At 35.6% G+C, this 26,182-nt stretch overlaps 1 protein-coding gene across 1 annotated transcript in view; it reads right to left on the reverse strand.

Annotated features, from left to right (window-relative positions):
• Positions 1–2,709: 2,709 nt before the first annotated feature.
• The window catches only part of SYDE2 (synapse defective Rho GTPase homolog 2), a 40,783-nt gene continuing 17,310 nt past the window's right edge, over positions 2,710–26,182 (reverse strand). The window contains exons 4-7 of the mRNA XM_050771360.1: positions 23,449–23,575; positions 14,370–14,551; positions 9,810–10,041; positions 2,710–4,488 (exon numbers count right to left, since the gene is read on the reverse strand). Coding sequence (XP_050627317.1) covers positions 3,989–4,488; positions 9,810–10,041; positions 14,370–14,551; positions 23,449–23,575 — 1,041 coding nt within the window. The 3' untranslated portion in view covers positions 2,710–3,988. The remainder of the gene's footprint in view (positions 4,489–9,809; positions 10,042–14,369; positions 14,552–23,448; positions 23,576–26,182) is intronic.

Here is a 26,182-nt window from a genome sequence, read left to right on the forward strand (position 1 = left end):
TTTCTAGCCTGGATTACTGCAAAACTGGATGCTTGAAGGTAATAGTGAAATGCCCTCAAAATTCTCAAGAAATTAATGAGTTTGAACCTAGAGCTGCAGGCCCAATAAAAATAAAGTGTGAGGAAAAAATAAAGGCCTTGTCAGACACACAAGGACTCCTAGTTTATCTCCCATGCATCCTTTCTAGGGGAAAAAAAGGTACCTGTAAATATACTTTAGCAAACAGAAAAGACAAATTCAAGAAAGAGTGCGGCAAAACAACAACAAAAAAAGGAGTACAAAGGAAATACATCCCGAGATGACAGCTAAAAATCACTTTGTCCAAATTTGATGAAGCTGATTAAGAAGCATAAAATGATCTCGGGGTTAGAGTGAAGAACATGTTTTTTTTCTTCCTGTCAATTCTGTCAAAGAAAAATAAATAAAGACGAGAATATAGTTCTGGAATCTCATGATGAGAGCTAAAATCACTCTGAACAAATTTGGTAATTCAATAGTTGATTAAAAGAAGCTACAGTAAAGCAAGCATTTTTCTTCTGTCAAGAAATAAAATCAGGCTGGATGCAGTGGCTCACACTGTAATCCCAGCACTTTGGGAGGCCGAGGCGGAAAGGATCGCTTGAGCCTACAAGTTTGAGACCAGTCCTGGCAACAAAACAATATCCCGTCTCTATTTGAAGATTTAAAAAAAAAAAAGAAAGAAAGAAAAGCAATTACGTACTCCAGGAACCATGAAAATCTGCAGAAGCCATGATCCAATTATGTAGCAAATGACACATGGCATGATTTGGGGAAGTTGACGGCTTGCTATGAAAGAATCCATTTGGCGTTTATGTGTGAAAACATTCTGCTTAAATCAGCACAGACTCAAGGATATAAGATAGATACATAGAAGGAGATAAATCACAGGTTTACCTGTGCATACTCTTGCATAGTGTGACTGCTAGTTACTGATTTGCAGTTTTTAGAATAAATATACAGTATACGGTATATACAAGATACAAATAAATATACAATATAAAGGGAAAACATTATACATCTATTAAAACTTATTATATAAACTAATCGTATAACTTAAGAGAAGATAGGCAGTAAAAGGACAGTAATGAGTTGGAAGGGAAGTACAAGGTTGGTCATTTCCTCAATGTTAGGGAAATATATTTAAAATCAATGGATCAAAAAAATTATTAACTGAAGTTATAAAGGAGAACTAATGAAGAACTAAAACCAAAAATGGTGAGAAGGAATGAAGTGAGATAAATTGCTTATCATTCATAAAACAACAAATTTGGCTTAAATTATAAGAAATAGCAGCAAGAAACGTGCTGTTACCTCTAAGAGGTGAAATTGGTGTGGATGGCAGGCAGAAACACTTGTACTTTTATTTTCTATCCATCTGAATTGTTTAGAATTTTTATTCAGGTACATGCTCTAAAATTAAAATTGTTTTTAATCCTAAAAAACATTAGAAGCTGGGCATAGTGGCTCACACCTGTAATCCTTGCACTTTGGGAGGCTGAGGTGGGTGGATCGCTTGAGCCCAGGAATTTGAGACCAGCCTTGGCAATATACAGAGACCTTGTCTCTATTTAAAAAAGAAGAAGAAGAAGAAGAAGAAGAAAGAAAAAGAAAAGAAAAATTAAAGCTGGCAGGCTCAGAAAGGAACAACATTTGACACTACAGAAAGATCCTAGGAAATAATAAAAAGCAGGTATAAAAACTCTCAAAAAATATTTGAAGTAAAATGCCATTTAAAGTAAAGACATCTAAACTTATACAACACTTCTGGGACAGCAGAGTCATAAAAGCAGTTTATAGCTATAACTCAGTGTAGACAACAAAAAACTGATTAGAATTCTCTAAGATCACAGAGATCAACTTTAAAACTATTCTCACCCAAAATAATATAGTAATACAGTAATACGAGCATGGCCCTTAGAGTATTTCAGATTCTGGAAAATTTTGGACAAATAAATGTTATTACATATATTGATAGATAATACATGATGGTCCAAAACTTTAACACCTTTGTTTAAAAGGAATATTAACATAAGTGATCCTTAAAACCATTATAATTAATAGCATAACACGAAGATTATAATATTTTAATAAAATTTTTACATTTCTGGAACAATTTATTCAATTCATACATGATATAGCAACAAAAGGAAGGAAACTGAGACAGCTTTCCTATTAAATATTCAAGAGTACTTTCCTTTGATTGTTTACTCAGCATATATGTTCTCTTGGTATTCTCTTCTGAATTGTTAACACAAAGTTTTAAAAAATGAAAATTTCATATAAAAATATTTATTTTTTAACAATGGGTTTTCAAATTAAATAAGATTGTTTATCAATATTTATTGCATAGAAACAGTTTAAGTACTTTAATATTCAGAAAAACATCAGGAAGTCAGTTTTTCAATGACTGGCATATCTTAAAAGTTGGTAACTTAAAGTCTAATTATAATTTTAAAATTACATATTTTGTAGATATAAAAGTTTAAAAAAATACATTTTTATTTAATACAAAAGCCTTCTAAATTTACATTTTCAAACATTACTGTGATTGCTATAACACTGTATATATACTTAGCCAAAATAAGTTAATTTTTAAAAATCAAAAACATGTAATAAGCTAGCAAGACAATTTATTTAGAAACAAATGGGGTAATTATAAAGTCAATGTTATAAATGTACTACTACAAATAAATAATTAAAACAAAGCGGAATATAAAAATGCATAGAACAGGAGCAGATTTATTAAATCTAAGTCACCAGTGCAGAAATCTGGGCACTTAATCCCTTAAGGAGTTAGAGGATTTCAAATGTAAAAGATGACTTTTCACAGGGGACATCATGACTTTCTGTGAATAAAGAAAAGAAAGTCTATTATTTCTATTCAGATGCTTCTAGAATATTTTTGTTCAGGTGTTTTTATGTAATTCCTCCTTTAATTCAAATGTTCTCTCCCTGAAAAAAATATTTTAAGATAATAATTTTGGTCTCATGACATATATACTTTAAAAATACATGCGCTTCTACAGTAACCCCTCCCCCATCCTGATATCTATACATATATGCATTTATAAATATATACATAGTTTCAGGATTATAAAAATATTTAATTTTTATAAGCTTAAATTACTGACTGTTAATACAGAATACATTAATACTTGTATAATTTCACTTTTATTTATAAAAAGATTTTCTTATAGCAGCATTTGCATTACAAATGTGACCAAAGGATGTAGCAGTGTACCAGGACCCGTACTGCAAATCAGACTGAGCAGCTGTGATGTTCCTCTAAAAGAACATCTAAAGGCCGGGTGTGGTGGTTCACGCCTGTAATCCCAGCACTTCGGGAGGCCAAGGTGGGCGGATCGCCTGAGGTCAGGAGTTTGAGACTAGCCTGGCCAACATGGTGAAACCCCGTCTTTACTAAAAATACAATAATTAGCTGGGCATGGTGGTGGGCACCTGTCATCACAGCTACTCGGGAGGCTGTGGCAGGAGAATCACTTGAACTGGGGAGGTGGAGGTTGCAGTGAGCTGAGATCGCACGAGTGTACTCCATCCTGGGTGACAGAGTGAGACTCCGTCTCAAAAAACAACAAAAAAAGAACATCTGTCTCAGCTACAGAAGAGTGGTTCCCATAAAGCAGAAAAACCTTGAGGGGATAATAACTTATGTGAACCTTCTTAAGTGCATTTGAAAGTTATCTCCATAGACTTGGCAAGATTTAGTAAAATAGCCCAAGATGTCCAAGTTTTATTGATCCCCAGAAAAGTTTTCTAGGGAGATAAGTAAAAATTATATTAATGAATAGTGTTTTTAATTGAATCAGATAAACTTATTAGAAATTAAAGATTTCAAGAGTAATAAAATGAAAACATCACTGTGGGTGGTATAAGAAAAGAAAGCAAAGAAAAACAGATTTGAAACTTTAAGACATTACAAAAAAAAAAAACAGAAAAACCCTCAATCTCAAAAACTCATATTAAGCTTGTTTTTGCTGAGTTCACGTTCCAGATTTCCAATCAAAGTATCAATACTTTCTTGTAGATCTTTGAGATTGTTTTTTCGATCCACTGTAGACTCAATTGTCTGCATTGTCAAATATGTCTGAAATGTACACTCTTTGGACATGGGAATTGGCTGTTCAATCATTACTTCTGGCCCATCCATTTTGCTATAATTTTCTCCAATTTCTCTCTCTTCTGAAGGGACATCATCATAATCCACATCATTTAAATTTTCTTTTGTATTTAAAAAGTAGTTTTCCCCACAGCTGCTCCAGTCTCCCGCATAACGATTGCTAAGTGGACTGTCTAATCGGTTTTGCCTTGGCCTAAGTACTCCTGATGAATCAGTACCACTCAAATTTAACATATGAGGTCGTTCTTTCTTCTGCCTCAAATAATTCAGAGAAGACTTCTGCTCTGGGAATAAACTGTCTGTTGATTTTTTGACAGTTAAACGCTGCACTAGAAACAAACAACAATTTTGCTTTAGTGACAGTAATCCAACTGAACTTAAAAAAAAAACAGAGTTAAAGATAAGCCATTTAATCAACAACTACAAACATGCATTGAAACACAAACATGCACTCTATCAAAAGAAAGCATTCCATAATTATTTTTGTATTACCAGACATAATGTAGATTAAGGATAGAAGCAGTATAACGTTCCATGGTGCTAATTCATGCTACATCATAACGTCCCCAAACAAATCACATTTCCAATGTCAATTAATTTTCTGTGCAAGTTTATTATTATCTAGCTATAATTCAAACAATAGCTAAGCTGCTAGCTTCTCCTAAATTAAAAGCTACAGCAAAAAGCAGGCAAGGCATGTTGGTGTACAAACAAAATATAACAAGAAGTTCCTTTATCTGCAAACATCTAAATGAGGCAAAGGCATCTAAAGTGATCAGCCTAGTAAGTTCTGACCCTTGTGGGCTTTTCTGCAATTCTATTAGCAGCAGAGTCATAGTTTACTAAGCAGACCAAATTTCACTTTGATAAAATGTGCAAATACTAGATTTGACCACTTGTTACCTGAGTTTGATTATACAGCATTATCTACTATCTTCATTTATTGCCTGGAAATAGTACAGATATTTTATTTTCTCATTCTGATTAGGTATTTAACAATCCCAAATAACATTTTCCATATTAAGACTAGTTTCTTCTGAGAGTATGCATTGTGCTAGCCATATAGACGATTACCATAGAGACACACATTACTTCATTACAAACTAAGGTTTACTCTTGTGTGTTGAACAAAATATTTATCTAAGGTTATTCTGTATATAAAATAGACAATTTAAAATGCTGACACATAGCTATTAAAGACTACCCATAATATCTTTCTCTTTCTGCTTGTTTATTCTCCATTAATAAGTGCCCCTTCATCTCTATTTCCCTTCACTAAGACAAAGCAACATAAATCAGTGATAACACACCAACTTTATACTCTCCAACATATAATGAATGCTTGTTTGTTGTTGTATAAAATAAAACAACTAAAAAACTATAAAAGCATATATATGGTTCTAGTTTTCCACACTTAAAGTGATATTCATAACATTTTTCAGAGATCCCATACTTTTTTAAATTTAGATTTTATTGAAATATTTGATAACTGTACATAGGTATGTTTTTAACATTTCTATTGCATTTTAAGATGGTTATTATGTATCACTATAGATAGCTAAAATTTCTTGATCTAAAATTTTCTAGAAAACAAAGGTTATTTACTTTAAATTGATCTTTAATGTTAGTATTAATATAGAATGGTCCATACCATCAACGGATATAAGTGCAGAATGGATATCTGAATTTTCCACTGTGTAATTATTCATATTTTTCCTCCTCTAGCTACTTATCACCACTATCTCCTTACTTTTTCCCCCTCATTCTTTGTGCTATTCCTGTTCTTTTTAGTGCTTAACTGTCATGCCTGTTGTTTTCACCAACCAATTACAATATTCTGCTAGCCTTGAGGTTATCTGGTCTGATCTAACCATGTATTTTTGCTTTATGTCTTAAAACTTGTCCTATTGTGCCTGCATTTTCAGACATTTGCCTACAAAATCCAGATTCATTTTGTTGCCAGTTGCTTACAGTTACTTACCTAAGACCATATTGAAACATTATTTCTGTATATTATCTTGGAAAACATTAAGAAACCAATTAAACTGATATTTTATATCTTTTAGACTAAAAATTTCAATTTCTGAAAAACCAACATCACTGACTTTTTAGACTACTGATGTCGGAGTGGTTTACAACTAAATATATGGTGAAAATGGCTAATTTTAACCTCAAAAGTTCTGGTTTTCCCATCACTGTTGACTACCCACCTTCAAGAGAATAAAATTAAAAATGCAGTCTATAAGGTTGCTGAAAAAGAATTCAAAATATAATAAGTACTAAGAAACTTAATTTTTCCTTATCTTGTTTTCTACCAGTAGATTTGTTTCTAATTACTACTTTATTATACTTTTATCTATAATTACCTTATTTAACAAAAATATACTGACTGACTAGTTAGTGCCAAATACTCTGCTAGGACCTGGGAATATAAAGTTAAAAATAATCCTCGACCTCACCAAACTTACAATCTAGTAAGAAAGATGAAATAAAAAGAAATAAGAGAAAAATTGATACCTTTTCCAAAACACTTGCCCCAAATATATTTGTCATAGAAAATGTGGTATAGCGGCCAGGTGTTGTGGCTCATGCCTGTAATCCCAGCACTTTGGGAGGCCGAGGCAGGCAGATCACTTGAAGTCAGGAGTTTGAGATCAGCCTGGCCAATATGGTGAAACCCCATCTCTACTAAAAATACAAAAATTAGCCAGGTGCAGTGGTACATGCCTGTAATCCCAGCCACTCAGGAGGCTAAGGTAGGAGAACTGCTTGAACCTAAGAGGCAGAGGTTGCAGTGAGTCAAGATTGCGCCAGTGCACTCCAACCTAGGCGACAGAGTGAGACTCCACCCCTCCCCCCCCAAAAAAAAAACCACAAAGGAAAGAAAATGTGGTATAGCAAGGATCTAGGAATTATACTCTAAATTGATTTCTCCATCTTTAAAGTGATAGGGGGACCAGCAGTAATTTTCAGTATTCTTAAAACAGAAAATGAATATCTAAAATAAATATTTTAGTAAAAACTCAATAATAAAACAGATTAAAAAAAGGCTGTTCTGGTCAACAGGGAAGTGTGTTTCCATTTTGTTCCCCCACCCCTTGCTGATCTGGCTTCTAAGCTGCTTCCAGAGAACCTGAGGGTTCAGTAGAAGACAATCTAAAAGACTATTGGCAGGATGATTTTTACCTTCTAATGCTGATATGCTAGAGTTCTAACTAACTACTTTGAAGATAGGACTTTTCAAATATAAATCTCAAAGCAAATTATCTTCTTGCCCAAAATTAATAAACAAAAAATAACATGAAACAAAACAAAAAGTTTAGAAAATAAATAGGAAGGGAGTAACTCTTTTTAACTCTGGAGTTGGAGAATTTCCAAATGGAAAAATAAGATATGCATAGCAAGGAAAGCTAAAACCTTCTATTGAATGCATGGAGATAGGATAGACATTCGCTGAGTTAATATGCTATCGCCTACTAGTCTTTGCCACATTCTCTATGTCACCATCAACTTTCTCAGGCCCAGTAAGTGCACCTCATCTACTTGATTTCTGCCTTTTCTTGAATTCAACAGCAGGTGATTGACAGGGTAAAACTTTTGTTTCTTCTCATCTTTCTGCCCTGCTCTTTGTCTGAGGAACTACAACTAAAGAAAAATAACAGGTTATAGAAAAAGGAGCAGTTATTTTTAAAACCAACAACACAAATCTTTGGAATAAGGTGCTGTACACTAGGAACAGCTGTTTAAGGTTGTCTTTAGAATACAGTGAAGTTGAAATCCGAACCTGCTTTTTCTATAACACAAGATATACATTAAGTTTTTTCTCCCAAACCCAAAACTAAGGTGGCTACTATTATAAAATAATATAATGACCTTAACCTCTAGCACAGAATAATTAATAATTAATAATAATGAACTCAGACACTGACAGTAAACTTAATGGTATCTCCAGGAAAGCAAGTTTTCATTTGTGGTAATGACAAGATGGCTTTCTCCCAAATTCTTGGTGTTTATTAGAATTAAAGCTGTTCTAGAAAAAGGAGACACAGTTGACACTCTGAAAGATCCCTTACATTGGGCATCAAATGCTGAAATCAGTTCAATTACCCAGATAATCTTGATTCAGGGTTTTAAAATAGTTAAAATAACATTCTAATTCAGTTAAAACATAAATTAGAATAATTTTTAAGCCTGCATTTAAAAGAAAGTAAAAGCTTTAACTTTCCAACTTTTAACATTGATTTTTTTTTTTTTTTTTTTTTTTTTGAGACGGAGTCTCACTCTGTCTGTCATCCAGGCTAGAGTGCAGTGTTGCGATCTCGGCTCACCGCAACCTCTGCCTCCTGGGTTCAAGCGATTCTCTTGCCTCAGCCTCCCAAGTAGTTGGGACTACAGGTGCCTGCCACCATGCCCCGCTAATTTTTTTGTATTTTTAGTGGAGGCAGGGTTTCACTATGTTGGCCAGGCTGGTCTCAAACTCCTGACCTTGTGATCCACCTGCCTCAGCCTCCCAAAATGCTGGAAAATTTTTATTAACTTAATTTTTAATTCACTTTAACTGATGAACTCAAGCATTCCCTTGTACTTTAATCTTTCTGTCTATATAAATACAACAAAAGAGTAACCGAAGACATTGACTGAGTGCTCACTTTGTGCTAAACATTTTGCTCACTGCCTTAGATGCTTTATCTCAATCTTTACAACAACCCTGAGACAGGCATTATTTAGAGAGAAGCAAAATGGGAGTTGAAGAGGTTAAAGTTTTTGCCATAGCCCACCCTGCCGGCAAGTGTCACCATCCAGATCTGAACCCAAGCCTGACCCCAGGGCCAGGCATGGTTACTAGTGTGCTCTACACGAAGCACCAAAGTACTTCACACTTGGTCCCATGCAGTGTGGGGCGAGAGTAGCAGGGGTTACTAAAAGCTAAGAAAATTTTGGAATTTAAATGCAGGGTCCTTTACAGAATGTCTAATTAAATACGTATTTCTTTTAGCTCTGAAACTATATCAGAGATAATTAGGAAAACAACTGTCAGTCTTTAGTTATTGATTGGAATAAGGATTGGATAAGATGGAAAGGTCAAAGATAATTCCCAATTCAAGCTGAGATAATTTGACTAATGACCATGAATGCAGTTAAAGACGTAAAGAAGAACTGATTTAAGGAGAAAAATGAATTCTGCTTTATACCAGTTGAACTAAAAATGAGAAAAGTAAATAAATTAGTGTTTATTGAGTCTCTATTATGTGTCAAGAGCTATGCTGAGCACTTTACATATACAATTTTTTAAAATCCTAATATAAAATCTATAAACATATTATTAAATCCATATGACAAAAGATGATACAAGGCTCTGAGATGTTAAGAAACCAGCCCAAGGTCAGATTGCTAATAAGTGGTACAACCAGGATTTAAATCTAGATCTACCAAATCTAAAATGTGCACATTAATCTACATGCCTACGATGTCATCAGCAAAGGCAGAAAATATTTAAATGAAAAAAAATCTAAAGGGCAGGTATCAAATCACATTTTGAAAAAGCAAAATCTAGAAGAGTTTCTTCAATCATATATGAACATATTTAATGATTAGTTAATTCAAATGCCCTATCATTGAAAGTGAAAAATATTTCCATAGAATCATTTACCTGGCCAGAGTTGGAGTAAGTAATGAAGAACTTCAATGTGTTTTTTAAAATCCAAAGCACTTGCAAGTTCTTCTGAATCAGTAAAGACTCTGTTGTTATGTGATGAAGGCTCTTGCTTCTGACTTAATAACACTGGTCCAAAGCACACAGCCAAATTCTGGCATGTCATCTTATTCACTTCATGATAGGAAGCCACCAATTTCAAATGATCCAACAACATCTTTAGGGTTGCCTAAATTAAATTAAATTTCAATTAATATAGTCCTAAAGGGGCAAATTCAAGGACACAATTTATAGCAGAAAATACAGATGAACATCTTGTCACTTTTAAGAAGATTTTTTTCAAAGATTTGCTTATAAATTGGATGTTTGGAACCTACAACATAGTTTCTAATAGAAACATTATATGGGACCTAAATTATGTTCCAGCCGGGTGCAGTGGCTCATGCCTGTAATCCCAGCACTTTGGTGGGCCGAGGCAGGAGGATCACCTGAGGTCAGGAGTTCAAGACCAGCCTGGCCAACATGGTGAAACCCCATCTCTATGAAAATACAAAAATTAGCCGGGCATGATGGTGGTTGCCTATGATCCCAGCTACTCGGGAGGCTGAGATGGGAGAATCACTTGAACCCGGGAGATGGTGGTTGCAGTGAGCCAAGACTATACCCCTGCACTCCAGCCTGGGTGGCCGAACGAGACTGTCAAAAAAAAAAAAATTATGTTCCAACAACACAATCCACTAAATGGTTAAAATATACATTCTTTATAAAATACTTATGAATGCACTCCAGATTTCAGCTGGAATCCCTGGGAAAATACATCCATTAACTCTGTCTCTTCTAACATGGCAACAGCAAAGGCTCTGATGCAAAGGGGATTAGGGTAAGAATGTTCATTTTTAAGTACAGGTAAGTCCTGTAGTTGTAACTTGTAATCACTATCATGTTTAAATCTAGGAAGCTAACCATTCCAGAACATGGCCAGGTTCTATAATGATTTGGATTATGAAAGACATTTTTAAAAGGCCAATATGCTTCTTAACTAATATATATATATATTTTTTTTTTCAGTAAATAAACCTTAAGAATAGTAGAGTTAGAAATGAAAGAAAAAAAATTGCTGAAAATATTTTTTAATCCTTAAAGAAACTAGTAAGGGTAATTGGCTCAAAAAGTAGAATGGTTATTTAGGTTTCAACAATTATGGAAAGAAATGATGTTTTTTGAGGTAGTGGCATATGATCAATCATTTAACAAAATAAATAATTTTTTCTTCAAAATTGTATTGAAGACATCGATGCCAATTTAAAACTTTAGTTTTTTTTTTTTTTTTTTTTTTTTTTTTTTTTGAGACAGGGTCCCACTCTGTTGCCCAGGCTGGAGTACAGTGGCATGATCACAGCTCACTGCAGCACCAACCTTCCCTGCTCAAGCAATCTTCCCACCTCAGCCTCCCAAGTAGCTCAGGCTACAGGCATGTGACACCATACCCATTAATTTTTTAAAAATTTTTGTAGGTCAGGCATGTGGCTCACGCCTGTAATCCCAGCACTTTGGGAGGCCGAGGCGGGTGAATCATCTGAGGTCAGAAGTTCGAGACCAGCCTGGTCAACATGATGAAACCCCGACTGTACTGAAAATACAAAAAAAATAGGTGGGTGTGGTGGCACACGCCTGTAATCCCAGCTACTCACGAAGCTGAGGCAGGAGGATCACTTGTTCCGGGAGGCAGAGGTTTCAGTGAGCCAAGATTATGCCACTGCACTGCAGCCCGGACGACAGAGCGAGACTCTGTCTCCAAAAAAAACATTTTTTTTTTTTTTTTGTAGACAGGGTCTTACTTTGTTGTCTAAGCTGGTAAAAAATCTTATTTAAAGAAAAATCAAAATAACATTATTTCTGGAGCCAAAAGTGACAAATGGATTTGCTGGTCAGAAGGTCATTTAGTAGCTGTGGCAAGAACAAGTCCAGAGAGATGAGGTAGGAAGCCATATTACAATGTTCTGAGTAGTAAAACGAGTGGTGATGAAGCGATAACAGCCAGAATAAACAGCCTTTCAATGTTTGGCTGTGAAGGGAAGGAATGAAGAGAGAATGAAAGCTAGAGAAGAATATGGCATTTTAAATCAAAACAAGTTAAATATATGAATATTTCTTTTTTTAATTCATAATTATTTCCTAACACAACTCCATATACATTGGCCTCTTAAGGGTATTTCCAGCAATAATTGTGATCATACACACACACAGACACAAACAACACACTACACCTGGTTAAATATATGTTCAATCTCAGTAGCAAGCAAAGGAATGCAAATTTTTTTTGTCTACTAAATAAGATGGACCAAAAAATGTAATTGTCATGTTCCTTTTGAAAACTAGTCTGGCTGGGCATGGTGGCTCATGCCTATAATCCCAGTACTTTGGGAGGTCAAGGCAGGTGGACTGCTTGAGCTCAAGAGTTCGAGACTAGCCTGGGCAACACGATGAAACCCAGTCTCTACAAAACATACAAAAAAAATTAGTTGAGGGTGACGGCACACGCCCGTAGTCCCAGCTACTTGGGGGGCTGAGGCAGGAGGATCACATGAGCAGGGAAGGTTGAGGCTGCAGTGAGCTGCGTTTGTACCACCGCACTCCAGTCTGAGAGACAAAGTGAGACCCTGTCTCAAAAACAAACAAAAAAAAAAAACAGAAAAAAAAAAAAGACGAAGAAAGAAAATCAGTATGAAAACATATAAGGGCCTTAAAATGTTCATATTACTTAAATAAGCAATTCCACTTCTGAGATTCTATTCTAAATAATTCTAAACTAAAAATAAATCTGTGTACAAATATTTACAAATCACTCAAAATCTAAATATATAAAAGAGAATACTGATAAAGTATGTTGTCACATCCACTCAATGGTATATCATACAGTTATTGACTGATTGACTGATTGATTGATTGAGATAAGGTCTGGCTCTATCGCCCAGGCTGGAGTACAGTGGCATGATCTTGGCTTACTGTAGCCCTCCCTGAACTCAAGCCATCCTTCCACCTCAGCCTCCCAAGTAGCTAGGACCATAGGCACGTGCCACTGTGCCCAGCTAATTTTTGTAATTTTTGTAGAGACAGGGTTTCACCATACAGCCCAGGCTTACTCAGTCTTTTTAGAAAGGATGGTAATAGCATGGGCCTTAGGGTCAGAAAGACTTGAATTCATGTGATAGACTATAATATTCACAAAAGCTATGTAACTTTCAGCAAGTGATTTAAATTCTCTAACACTCATTTCTTCACTTAGAAGTGGCACTTATAATTTTACCTAGTGCTGGGCATGGTGGCTCATGCCTGTAATCCCAGCATTTTGAGAGACCAAGGCGGGCAGATCACCTGAGGTCAGGAGTTTGAGACCAGCCTGGCCAATATGGCGAAACCCCATCTCTACTAAAAATACAAATATAAGTCGGGCATGGTGGTGCCCACCTGTAGTCCCAGCTACTCAGGAGGCTGAGGTAGGAGAATCGCTTGAACCTGTAAAGGTGGAGGTTGCAGTGAGCCAAGATCACACCACTTCACTCCAGCCTAGGTGACAGAGTGAGACTCCATCTTCAAAAAAAAATTTTTTTTTTTTTTTTTTTTTTACCTAGTGTTAGGAAACCAGTATCTCTACTTTTTCCACCCACCCCCTTAAACTTCACCCCACCCTTCTGCTTCTGCACTCTTTAGCTGTTCCCTTCCCCTAATCCAAAGGAGGAGTAATTGTTAATTCAACTGGACAGAGCATAGGACATTCAGGGGACCACAGTAAACTTGCAAATAAAGTTACTGGACTTACAATTTCTACCTACTAATTCTTGCTCTTTCTGCCCCAACATGATTAAAAAAAAAAAAAAAAAAAAAAAAGTAGGCAAATTTGGCCTCATCTAGATAAGCCCAGTCATATCTTTCTCCTATTTTCTCTTATATTCTAAGGAACAACAGGTAAAGTTAGGCTAAGGCTGGTTCTGAAGACCTACCTATCCTTCTCTATCTCTCCTACAGGCATACCTGAGGATGCTGGTCTGAAGATTTTGGAGAGGGGGGCAAATGGAAAGGATAAGGAGGAAAAAAACGGGGTGCGGGGGGTGTTGTTTGTCTTAAAGTTAAGCCATATATACCAAAACAGTTATCATATCTAAAAAAATACTAAAAGGAGACACACCAAAATGTTAATTATAGCTGCCTCTGGATATTGATGATTGCAATTTTACATTCTTCTTTTCTGTATCTTTTCAATATTACTATAATGAACAAATATTGTAATAATATTTTAACAATACAATTAAAAAAACTTTAGTGAGTATTTATTCATGCTTAGGCTAAAATCACATACAGAAAAGATAAAATTGTTTTCTAGATTTATTCTGTTTAAGAAGCTTTTACGGACTTAGGCTGTTTAAAGGCAGTAATGGCAGAGCTTTTAAATACATGAGTGCCACAAATGTTAAATATCTAAAATTATCTGTAGCTCTGGAGCTAGGTATATAGTTCATTAACTGGCTTTCAGGAAAAATGTATACCTATAATGCTTACCTTCTCAATCTCAGGCAGACAATCCAGCAGGTCAACAGTGTACTTAGAGTCACTTGGGTCATTCTCACAACCATTTGATGACATTTTCAAAGGACTTTTTGCCATTGCACCTAATACAGCCTCATAAAGTTGCTTTGTTATCAGAGGAGAAGGGAGTTCTCTTAAATAATCCTTAAGAACACCTTTAGAAAACAAACAAACCGCAGACAGTTGGTGATTGGACTGTAGAGTGAAATAAAGAACTATGGTCAATTTTTAAAATTTAAGTATTATAACCAACTTTCAATATTTTGAAAACAATAAAAGCAATTACATAAAAAGAATTATAATAAAATACTAGCATTTTATATTCTTTTAAGTTGCCTTGGTAATTGACTTGTTTTGAAAGAATGCTAAAAATGTACACACATAATTTTCAGTTACCATACATGTTAGGTTTGTTAATCATAAAGTAAGCTATTCTTGATACATATACCCTTATTGATTCTGCCCCCTATAAAAAGCTTCTCTAAATGCATGTGAAACAGAAATTAAGAAAGCAAGGCATATTTATGTTAATTATAAATTATTCCAATTATGCAAATTTTGAGTTTCTAGACTTTAAATTGATAATAAAAGAGTACCAATTGTCTAAAACCCTTGAAAATAAATACATTTCCTCTTTAACAGTGGAGGAGTGTCTTAAACAGATATACTGGATAGCTGGATAATCTCTAATGCTACACTATCAAATGGAAGAAAAAATCATTCCTAAAACCAAACAAATAAAACCAAAAGCTAAGAACAGAAAACATCAGACTTGTCAGTATAATGGAAATGAGGAAAGTCAATTGCAAACATTCCACATGTAGTTTCGAACTAAGAGATATTACTTACAGTAGAGGAAACTGGAAAGAATAGTGGTTGTTATATATAAGCAAGGTACGTAAGATACTAACTAAAGGCTGGCATGTGATCACAAGGGAAAACAGGAGATCTTCCTAACACCAAAAACCTAAATATATACAACATTGATTCAGAACATGCTCTCAGCCTAGCTTAGTTTGAACTTAAACATGATTCTATAGGAAGCTTCGCATCTGATTTTTTTTTTTTTAATTGTTACAGGGTCTCACTCAATCACCCAGGCTGGAGTACACTGGTAACCTCAAACTCCTAGGCTCAAGCAATCCTCCCACCTCAGCCTCTTAAGTAGCTAGGACTACAGGTAGTTGCCACCACACCTGGCTAATTTTCTTATTTTTTGTAGATCAGGGTCTCACTATACTTCCCAGGTTAGTCTTGAATTGCTGACCTCAAGTGATCTTCCCACCTTATTCTCCCAGAGTACTTGGCATGAGCCACTGTGCCTGGCCCTAAGTTTTAAATATTTAATAGTAACATGATTCATTAGTTTCTTATGCATCCTTCTAATGTTTATGCAAATATACATATGATTTGTCTCCCTCATTGAGGGTTGAGTATCCTTAGTTTAAAAATCCAAAATGCCCTCAAATCCAAAACTTTTAAAATGCCAACATGATGCTCAAAGGAATGCTCATTAGAGCATTCTGGATTTTTGATTTTTGGATTAGGGATGCTAAACTGGTAAGTATAATGCAAATATTCCAAAACCCAAAGAAATCAGAAATAAGAAACCTGTATATGCTATTTTGTTTCTTGCTTTTTCATTTAACATGATATCCTTGAGATTTTTTCAGGCCATAGAGAGCTTCCTTAATCATTTTTATAGCCACATTACAGTAGTTCAATGTAAGGATGTCCCATAGTCTTATCTATTCAGTCTCTTACAGATGGACACTAGAATTGTTTCTTATCCTTTGTTTTTCCAAAACATGCTACAATTAATAACCTTGCACATAGTCGCTCTGTATATATGCAGGTATGTCTGTAGGATACATTATTAAAACAGGACTGCTAAGCAAAAAATGCATTTGCAATTCTGAAGAAAAAGGAGGAATAAGAGTGTTTCTTTCCTAGGCTTGGAACTTGAGCATCTAGGTGGATACTAGCGACATTACTTCAAATAGAGAACACAAGAGGAAAATCATGTTTTAGGGGGTAAAGAGAAGAGTTTCATTTTGAACATATGGAACTTAAGCTGTCTATGGGACATTCAAGGCTGCTGGATATAAAAATCAGAGATGAAAGAGATGACTTTAGACACAGATTTAAGAATGATCAACTTAAAGATAATTGGATTTTGGGAATGATTATCAGGGAGGCATACAGAGTGATTAAGAGAAGGTTTAGAAAATAACCTGAAGAACATTAACTTTCCAGGGGTCATCAGGAAAGAGGATCTTCCAATGGTGACTAAGGAAGAATGGCAAAAGATGTATGTATGGTGAGAGGAGGTGGGGATGGGGCGAGAGGAGAGTGGCAAAAGTGATGCCAAGGAAGTCGAGGAAAAATGTTTCAAGAAAGAGTCTATGATATCTAATGATACCCAAAGAACAGTTAGGTAAGAATAGTGTTAAATATTGCAGAGAACAGTGTTTTTCAAAATTGGCTGCACACTGAGGCTTTTTAAAAAAATCAGATTCTGGAGCCCCATGCCAGCCCTACTAAATCATAATCCACAGAGGTCAGAGCTCCCGTCCCTGTATTTTTAACAAATTCCTCTCATGTTTAGGCAATGGGGTTTTGTAACCAGGCATAGAAAATAATGATCCAGAGACAATTTAAGAACCCAAAAATGTTCACCAGAAAAGGAAGTCAGCAACCTTGGCAAGCACAGTTTCAGGAAAATAAAGGACACTGAAGTCAGTTGCAGCTGGTTAGGAAGTAAATGGCATTAAAGAAATAGACAAAGAAATACACACAACCTGTTCAAGAAATCTGGCTTTGAGAAAAGATGATAACCATAGAGGAGAGGGGAGGGCAGGGGAGAAACAAGATCAAAGTGGAGATTTTTCTTTAAAGACAGGAGACACTTAAACATTTCAATGCTAAAGTAAAGGAGATAGTAAAAAGGTTTTCAAGGTTCAGGAGAGAGGAAATATAATCGATTGAGCAAAGTCCCTAAGAAGAAAGAAGAAACTTCTGAGAACACATAAAGGAATTAGAATTTGTCCAAGATGTAAGGAAGGTCATTGCTCTATTATTACAGAAAAGAAGTGGAAAGAATGTATGCCAAAGAAGGCACATTGATAGGCTAGGTCACAAGAAGTAGAGCAAGTTCCCATCTGATGGCTTCTGTTTTTCTGTGAAGTTAGGAGGCAGGGTCGTCTGCTAAGACTGATATGGGTGAAATGAGGTTTGAGGGGAGTGAGAAGATATTAAATAGACACTCCAGAGAATGAGACAGAGAGCTGATAAGAAAACATACAATTATTATTAGGCACCATTCAGAGCCTTCTAATGACTTTGAAGTACATGGATTAATACTGGTACCAAACAATATTGATTTTTTTTTTCTCGTTGCAATCAGTAACCCACATACAGAGTAGAAAGGCAGACCAGTGTTTCTACGCAAGATGGAGCAATAGGGACTAGATTTACCTTCCTGCTTGCAACAACTGAAAATGCCAGACAAAATATATGACAAAACTATGTCCAAGACATTGGACATCAAGCAAAGAACAAAGATCCCTGAGAGATGGGAACCAAATGAAGTGTGCCCACAACAACCACAGCTTACTACTTGGAGAGACTTTCCAGGTCACAGTAAGGAAATGAAAACCCAGGTAAAGCTCGACAGTTGAAGGGGAGTTAGAAATTCAAGGAGGCTAAAGCTGCTAGACCTTGCAGGACAGAGCACTTGAGAGTAGAGGGCTGCCTAGAGACGACTCTGGAAATCCCACGTGTTCATCTGAGTACTAATCAGCACAGGCAGGTGGGGCAATTCCCCAAGGCTGGAGAAAGAACCAGCCAAACAGATTAGAAAGAACAATTCTAGGAGTTTTCATGGTGCAGGCAATCACTCTTGTTCCAAGCAGCCAGAGCGGAAAACTTCGTAATTCATGGGATTTGGGTACAGCACTATGTTGAATTGTGGCCCCCACCCCTGACCAAAAAAAAAACATGTTGGAGTCTGAACTCCTAGTGCCTAAGAATATGACCTTATTTGGAAAGAGTCTTTGCAGAGGTAATCAAGTTAAACGAGGTCATTAGGGTGGGCCTTACTCCAATATGACATGTCCTTATAAAATGAGGGACACAGAAAAAGACACACAGAGAGAGCAGATGATATGAAGAAACATAGGGAAAATGCCATGTGAAGATGGAGTATTGGAGTCATGCATCTACAGGCAAAGAAAGGGCTGTCAAAGTTGCCAGCAAACCACCAGAACTAGGAAGATGCAAGGAAGGATTCCCCTGCAGGTATCAAGGGGAGCAGGGCCCTGCTAATGCTTTGATTCTGAACTTCCAGCCTCTAGAACTGTGAGAAAAGACATTTCTGTTGTTTCAGCCACCAAGTTGGTGGTACTTTGTTATGGCAGCCATAGAAAACTAATATAAGTACACATATATAGAAGAGTTTTGCTTCAGTAGAAAATCAAAGAGATAGACAAAGAAGAGCCTTATTTAAAAGCAGTTGACATTCTGCCTAATAAAGCTTAAAAGACTAAAAACTCTGCAAGTAACGTACTTGCATACCAAACCACAGCTATAAATACAGAAATGCAGAAATATCCAGCACCCAAGAAGGTAAAATTTACATTTGATGTCCAGTAAAATATTACGAGGCATATAAAGGAGGAGGCAAATATAACCTATGAGGAGTCAAATCAATTTAAACCAACTCAGAAAAGACATACACAATAGAATCAGTAGAAGAGGACACGAAAACACTTACTATAACTGTATTTCATATGTTCAAGAAGCTAGAATAAAGACTGAACATATTAAGTAGAGACATGGAAAATACTGAAAAAACAAACCCATATCAAACTTATAGTAGTGAAAACTAGGTTGTCTGAAACTAAAAATGCAATGAATGAAATTAATATCAGAAGACAAGGCTAATATAACTTGAAGATAGAGCAATAGAAACAATGTAAAATGAAACAAAGTGGGGGAAAAGCTGGAAAAAAAAAATACATTATCAGTGAGCTGTAACATAACGTAAAGTGGCCTAATACATGCTTAATTGTAATCTTCAAAGGCAAAGTAGTGGCATTGGGTAGGTGGGGTGGAAACAAAAACAGTTTGAAGAAAAAATAGAGAAAAACCACAATTATAGTTGAAGATTTCAATACTCCCCTCAGCGAGTAGAAAGAAAACAAAGATGTAGAAGACTGGGACATTATTAATTAACTTGACTTTATTGATAGTTACAGCACAGTCCGTCCAAAAACACCAGAATACACATTCTTTTCAAGAGCTCAAATGGAACATTTACCACCAAAAACCATATTCTGGGCTTCAGAATAAGCCTAAATAAATACAAAAGCATTTAGGACCTATGAACCAGAAGACCGAATATGCACGTATACAAACATAAGAATCATTCTCTCACATATAAAACTTATACAGATAGTAAAGATACAGTTAATTAGGTAGATTTGAATGTTGAATCACTGACATTTCCTGAAGGTAGAGCTACAAATTACTTTTTTAAATCCACTAACCTACCCCGCACCTTACCTCACTTACTCTTTCTGGCCTTATCACCTACTTTAGTCATACCCTATACATGTTACTCAGACCAAATGGCTCTCATAAACAATCTCAGTATATGTGGGTTGCTAAGTCTATGACCATTCCTCAACATTTAGCATTCCTTGGTGCTTGCACAGTTTTGACATCTATATGCAATCTAGGTAAAGGAAAATGGAAACAATTTGTAAGTTAATGTTCCAAAGGTCAGACAACATATAACACGTATGGTAGAAAAATGTATAGTATGTACAAAAAAGAAAAATATTAATGTTTTCAAGATCATTTAGTTATATTCTGATAAAGTTTTCCCTAAACGGCAAATAGGATAAAAATGACTATGGTAGGATTAAAATCAGAAAAAGGCATGGTCAAATGAACTTTCAGGCACTGAACCTAGATACTGATTGTGTAGCACTGACAAGAAGTCTATTTCACGGTAGCTAGACACATGTAATCTTCCTCAGAAGACTTATTTTTAATAATCACTAAATGATAAATATTTGACTTTTAAAAAGTCTTCTGTCCCTTGTTAATAAGTCCTCTAAAGAATTAGGAATAGGCCGGGAGCAGTGGCTTATGCCTGTAATCCCAGCACTTTGGGAGGCTGAGATGGGAGGATCTCCTGAGTTCAGGAGTTCAAGACCACCCTGGGCAACATGGTGAAACCCTGTTTCTACTAAAATACAAAAAACGGGGTGTAGTGGCGTGTGCCTGTAGTCCCAGCTATTCAGGAGGCTGAGGCACAAGAATTGCTTGAGCCCCAGAGGCGGAGGTTGCACCACTGCACTCCAGCTTGGGCTACAGCGTGAGACTCTCTCAAAAAGCAAACAAAAAAGAATTATGAATGGACTTTATACCTAAAATGTTCTACTTGATTTTTAAAAAACTGGTTTGTCTGGAGTATTTCATGCCATGCTCCAGATAAACCAACTACTAAAAACACATTAAACTGTGAACAAAATCTGTCACTCACTTCATTAATTTCTCATTTTTTAGACCTACCGAACTACTAACTATTTTTCAAAGTTTACTCAGAAATGTGAGTTCATGAGGAACAAACACATGAAGCAACACTGTCACTGGCCAACTCCTCAAATCAACAATCAACCCTTTATTTTTAGCCACGAAAACCTTGTGTCATGCAATTATTTTGCAGACAAATCTTAAATCATTTCATTGCCTTTTTATCAAGAAAAAAATAGCTCTAAATTCTTCTGAAAAACAGCTTTACACAAATGGAATAGTACAAAGAATACAGCCAAGAAATATCCAATTTACAAATTACAGAAACTCTCAATTTTAGGAAAGAATGCTGTAAATCCAATATTCATTGACCTATTGTTCATATCTTCTGCATATGCTGCCAATTTCCAAAACTAGGAACTCTTCCTTCATTTCATCTTATAAAATTATACATGTTTAACATAATTTTTATTTATAAGACAAAGTTTCACCAAGACAAAATCTATTTATAGACTGTACTTGCTGGAAATTTGTATTTATAAAACTTTCTCTTTCATGGATTCATAAAATGAGTCTTTGGCTGATTTTGTTAATTACACATTAACAAGGAAAGAACATTTCATTTTTTTTCAGGCATCTCAATTTTTTGTAGAAATATGCCTCTTCCTATATAAAAATTAAAAGGAACCATTATTTCTGATTTGCTAAAATATATAAGAAAAAAGTGAGTTTGTTTTATCTTAGCATTAAAATGCTTGGAATCAAAGTTTTGATTATCTAAGAGTTACATATTAAATACTTGAAGAAAATACAGTCATTCAGCACTCAAAGGGTAGGAACCTCAATTATTCAGAAAGTCTCAATCCTAAAAGTAAGGATTTTCACCAACAAAATTCTCTTAAATATGTACAAGATGAACTTTCCTCAAATTTTCACCCAGACAGTTAGTTGTGAGTAAAAATAAGAAAGCAAGTTATAAGAGAAAAGTAAACCCATTACAGCAAGAAAAAAATGGTGGTTGTCAGTAGAGAGGAGAAAGAACTACCAAAATACACGGAAGATCTAGAGATACACACTGAAGCATCTATAAATTAAAGGATATGTCTGAGATTTTCTCAAAATAATCAAGGGCTGAGAAAAAGCAAATGGGAGGATGAATGAGACAAGTCTGTTCATGTGTTGATATTATGGAAGCCAGGTGATAAACAGGATTTTTCATAGTATTCTCTATACTTTCGCATACTTGAAAACTTCGATAATTAAAAAAGTAAAACAACAAAAACAAACATGGAATTATTATAAACCAGTAGCTCCTGAAGGTTACCAGTAAGGTTATGAGCCATTTCTTAATGGCCAAATTCAAAGGCCCTTTTCTTTTGTCATATAACCTCTCCATAGAATGACTGTATCACACTTTTGCTTAATTTCTGTTGTCTCTTATTTCCCAAACTTTCTGACTCCTTTCCTCTCAATCTCTTTAGGTGTTTCTTCTTTCTTTGCCTGCCTCCAAAGTTGGGAGACCTCCAAAGTTCTTGTCTTTTCAAACTTTATGGACAATTGCAACGCTTTAACTACACATATATGCAATGACTCTCTTTCCACTCTCATTTTTCAGGGGTAATAGAAGTATATTTCCATTGCCATACACTGAATTATAATCACCACTTGGGTAAGTAAGAGATCCCTCAAATTCTACTGCATCCTCTTCTTAGCTGCAGATGAGCAGTTTCAACTTTGCTTGATCTACCCATTTAGATCTCCTACTAGCACTTCAAATTCTATATATCCAAAGCCCAATTCATAATCTTTCTCAACACTTCCCCACAAAAAGCAGTAGCTCTCCCTGAAGCTATCTTATTTCTGCTAATGGTACCCAATCAACCAGGTCTCAAAGTCACATCTGTCTGGGCTCCCTCTTTCTCCACCTCCTTTCAATTCTACTTCTTCCTATTTCTACTGCTACAAGCCCCTTCAGCTCTTACTACCTCTTTGCTTGGACTATTGCCAAGGCTTTCTAATTGGTTTTCCTTCCTCTGGTCTCTTCTAATTTCAATTCATCACATACAGTTGCCAGATTAATATTCCTGAAAACAATTTCTAATGATATCACTCCCCTACTCAAAAAATTCTAATGGATCCCCTCTGGCTAGTAAATAAATTTAAATTCTCTAACCAGAGAGTCAATACCCTCTATATCACCTAAGTACCAGTCAAACTCAACTCCCAAGGCATTTTATTTATCCCTCTATGAAGGTACCTTTTTCTTTCTGCTAGCTACTATAGCTAATTGAAAGTAGGTCTTACTTCCCTTCATCATGTCAGCTGTTGGCGGGCAAGGGACCATAGCTTAATACCTTCCCATAGAAAATAACACAGTAAGTAATGTTTGTGAAGGAAGAAAAGACTTCAGAAAAACAAATTAAATTTCAGCTACAAACGTATTTCAGTTATCTTTCTTGCAGATGTAATCTTTCCAGAAAGAGTACATAAAATAAAATCTATGTATTACCTGTTATTACATTTATATCTGGGTACAGGTTTTCACACAGACCAACAGCTTTGCTATCTCTCTCAAAAGCCTCTCGCAGTTCTTTCTTGACTGCTGCCGAACCACATAATCGATACAGGCCTACTACCTAGGAATAAAATTATGGCCACATTATGGTAAATTTGATAAAGGGAAAATATAATTACATTATAGATCACATGAACTTTGCAATCAAATATGTTCCGATGTAATTTAATTTAAAATACCTCAAATATAGCTTTTGAAATCTCATTATATACTATGTTGATTAGTTTAATAAAAATATCCTATTCTTTCATTTAAATTCAAACAATACACTGTCAGTTCGGTAATGCTGGCTACCTATCTTAAGCAAAACGCAATCCCTTCTTTTCAGTTTTATATGCTCAATCAAGATCTCCATGCCCCAGGAATGTGCGCCCTTTCACAACTTTTGTTCCAGACTGAAGTAGTACAACGCAGACAGTGAACAAGGATTTTAGAGTCATAATGCCCCACTCCTTGCTTCATGAATTTGGGCAAGTTATTTAATCTCTTTAAAACTCAGTTTCTTTTATCCTTAAGATAACAATATAGTTGAAATAAGGTTCTAGTATATAAAGCTTTTTAAGAAAAAAGATTCTCAGGAAGACACAGAAGCAAACCTAGGGTTTTTTGTTGTTGTCAAATTAATTGATTATAAAGTGATGGAGGAAATTTAAAATAATATATTAAAGGTAAAATAAAACCTCTACTTCAAAATTTATATAAGATGGACAGACACTACCCATCCCACCAACCTACATTGAAAAGATTTGTCTTTAAACACTGTTATACAGGTTCTAAATATTGAGTCTTAAGTTATTCACTATAAATTTACCGAGAAGAAATAAACATGATCTCTGTGAAGACAAAACACGCCCAATTAAGCTATCAAAGGTCTTTGAAAGAATAAACCTTCAAAAAAAACTTAAGGAGAATAAGTGGTTGTCAGCCATACTTCCACATCTAAGATTATTTAGAAAGTTCAGTCACTTTGAATTGAAGGAAGAATTATGGAGAAAGAAACTATTTAAAGAGAGAAAGTAAAAGTAATCTTCCAGGATTTGAACTAGGAATCACTGTAAAATGCAATAAATGATCTAGAGGAAGAAGTATACAAATGAAATTTCCAGGTTTACTTATGACACTAATCTCTTCTGACTCATTAAAAAACTGATAGAATACATTATAAGGTGGGTCTCAATATGAGAAAGTGTCAAAACAGATACAGGGAAATATTATCTAAAATATTTGAGATGATAAGCTATATGTATTAATTGAAAGATAGTAAAGAACCTAAAACTATTTCCAAGACATGATAATGCAAGGTGCTGCTACATTCGAAAAGATCAAGATAATATGGGAAACCAAGAAATACACTAGGAAAAAAATTCAAATTTCCTACTCTTACCCACATTCATGATGCATCCACATTGAGAATAGCATGAGTTACACTGGTCACATCATCTCAAGAAAGACACAGTAGAAATGCAGACAGTCCAGAAAATGAAACTAAAATACTAAACAGGATCAAAGGAAATGCTACCACAATAGAAAAAACAAACTTGATCATAGCCCTGCTGCTGTGAGCACATGTAAGTGTCATAAAGTACCATAAAAACGATGTATCCCTTAAACTTGAGAAGAAGATGAGCCTACAACAACTTAAAGGAAGTACTACTTAACTAGTACACAATAAATTAATGGGATATTTTACCCCCAAAAGTTGAAATCACAAATATAGTTTTTTAAAAGATGAACAAAGAAAGAAAGATCTAATACAGGTACTTCAAGGAAAAGATATTTTAGGATATATCCCTACTTTCAGATGCTGAGATCCTGAATCAAATCCTTGAAGTACATGCTCGATGCCTCTATGAAAGGCAGACCATGAGTATGATCTCCATAGCAATTTTTCCCATTTTAAGCAGGAGATGGGTGGGAGTAGCATTCAAAGCATTTGGAAGATGCAAAGACCCATGCCACAAACTCTTTGCATATGACTATCAAAGCCTATTTTCATGTTTACAATAAAAACCCAACAAAAGAAGAATAATTCCTGACTAAAAGGGTAAACAAAATTTAAGCAGTATGCCAGTCTTTATACATGCACGATAAGCCTCTCTCTACTGGGGGCGGGGGACAGGGGAGGGCAAGTGGAGGAGAAAGAAGCAGGTGAGACAAAACAAAAACGTCTTTAAAAAGTACAGTTCTAGGCCGGGAGCCATGGCTCCCACCTGTAATCCCAGCACTTTGGGAAGCCGAGGCAGGCAGATCACAAGGTCAGGAGTTTCAGACCAGCCTGGCTAACATGGTGAAACCCCGTCTCTACTAAAAAAAAATACAAAAATTAGCCAGGCATGATGGCGTGCACCTGTAATCCCAGCTAACTGGGAGGCTTATGCAGAACTGCTTGAACCCGGGAGGTGGAGGTCGCAGTAAGCTGAGATTGCACCACTGCACTCCAGTGTGGGCGACACAGCAAGACTCCATCTCAAAAAAAAAAAAGTACAGTTCTAAATAAAAATGAAAAGTACTGCTAAAAATGTTTTCTTGGCACTTAAAGTGGTTCAAACGATTCTCCTGCATCAGCCTCCCAAGTAGCTGGGATTACAGGCATGTGCCACCATACCAAACTAATTTCTGTATTTTTAGTAGAGACAGTTTTCACCATGTTGGCCAGGCTGGTCTTGAA

This window comes from Macaca thibetana, chromosome 1 (genome assembly GCF_024542745.1).
Source record: "Macaca thibetana thibetana isolate TM-01 chromosome 1, ASM2454274v1, whole genome shotgun sequence".
NCBI classification, from domain to species: Eukaryota; Metazoa; Chordata; class Mammalia; order Primates; family Cercopithecidae; genus Macaca; species Macaca thibetana.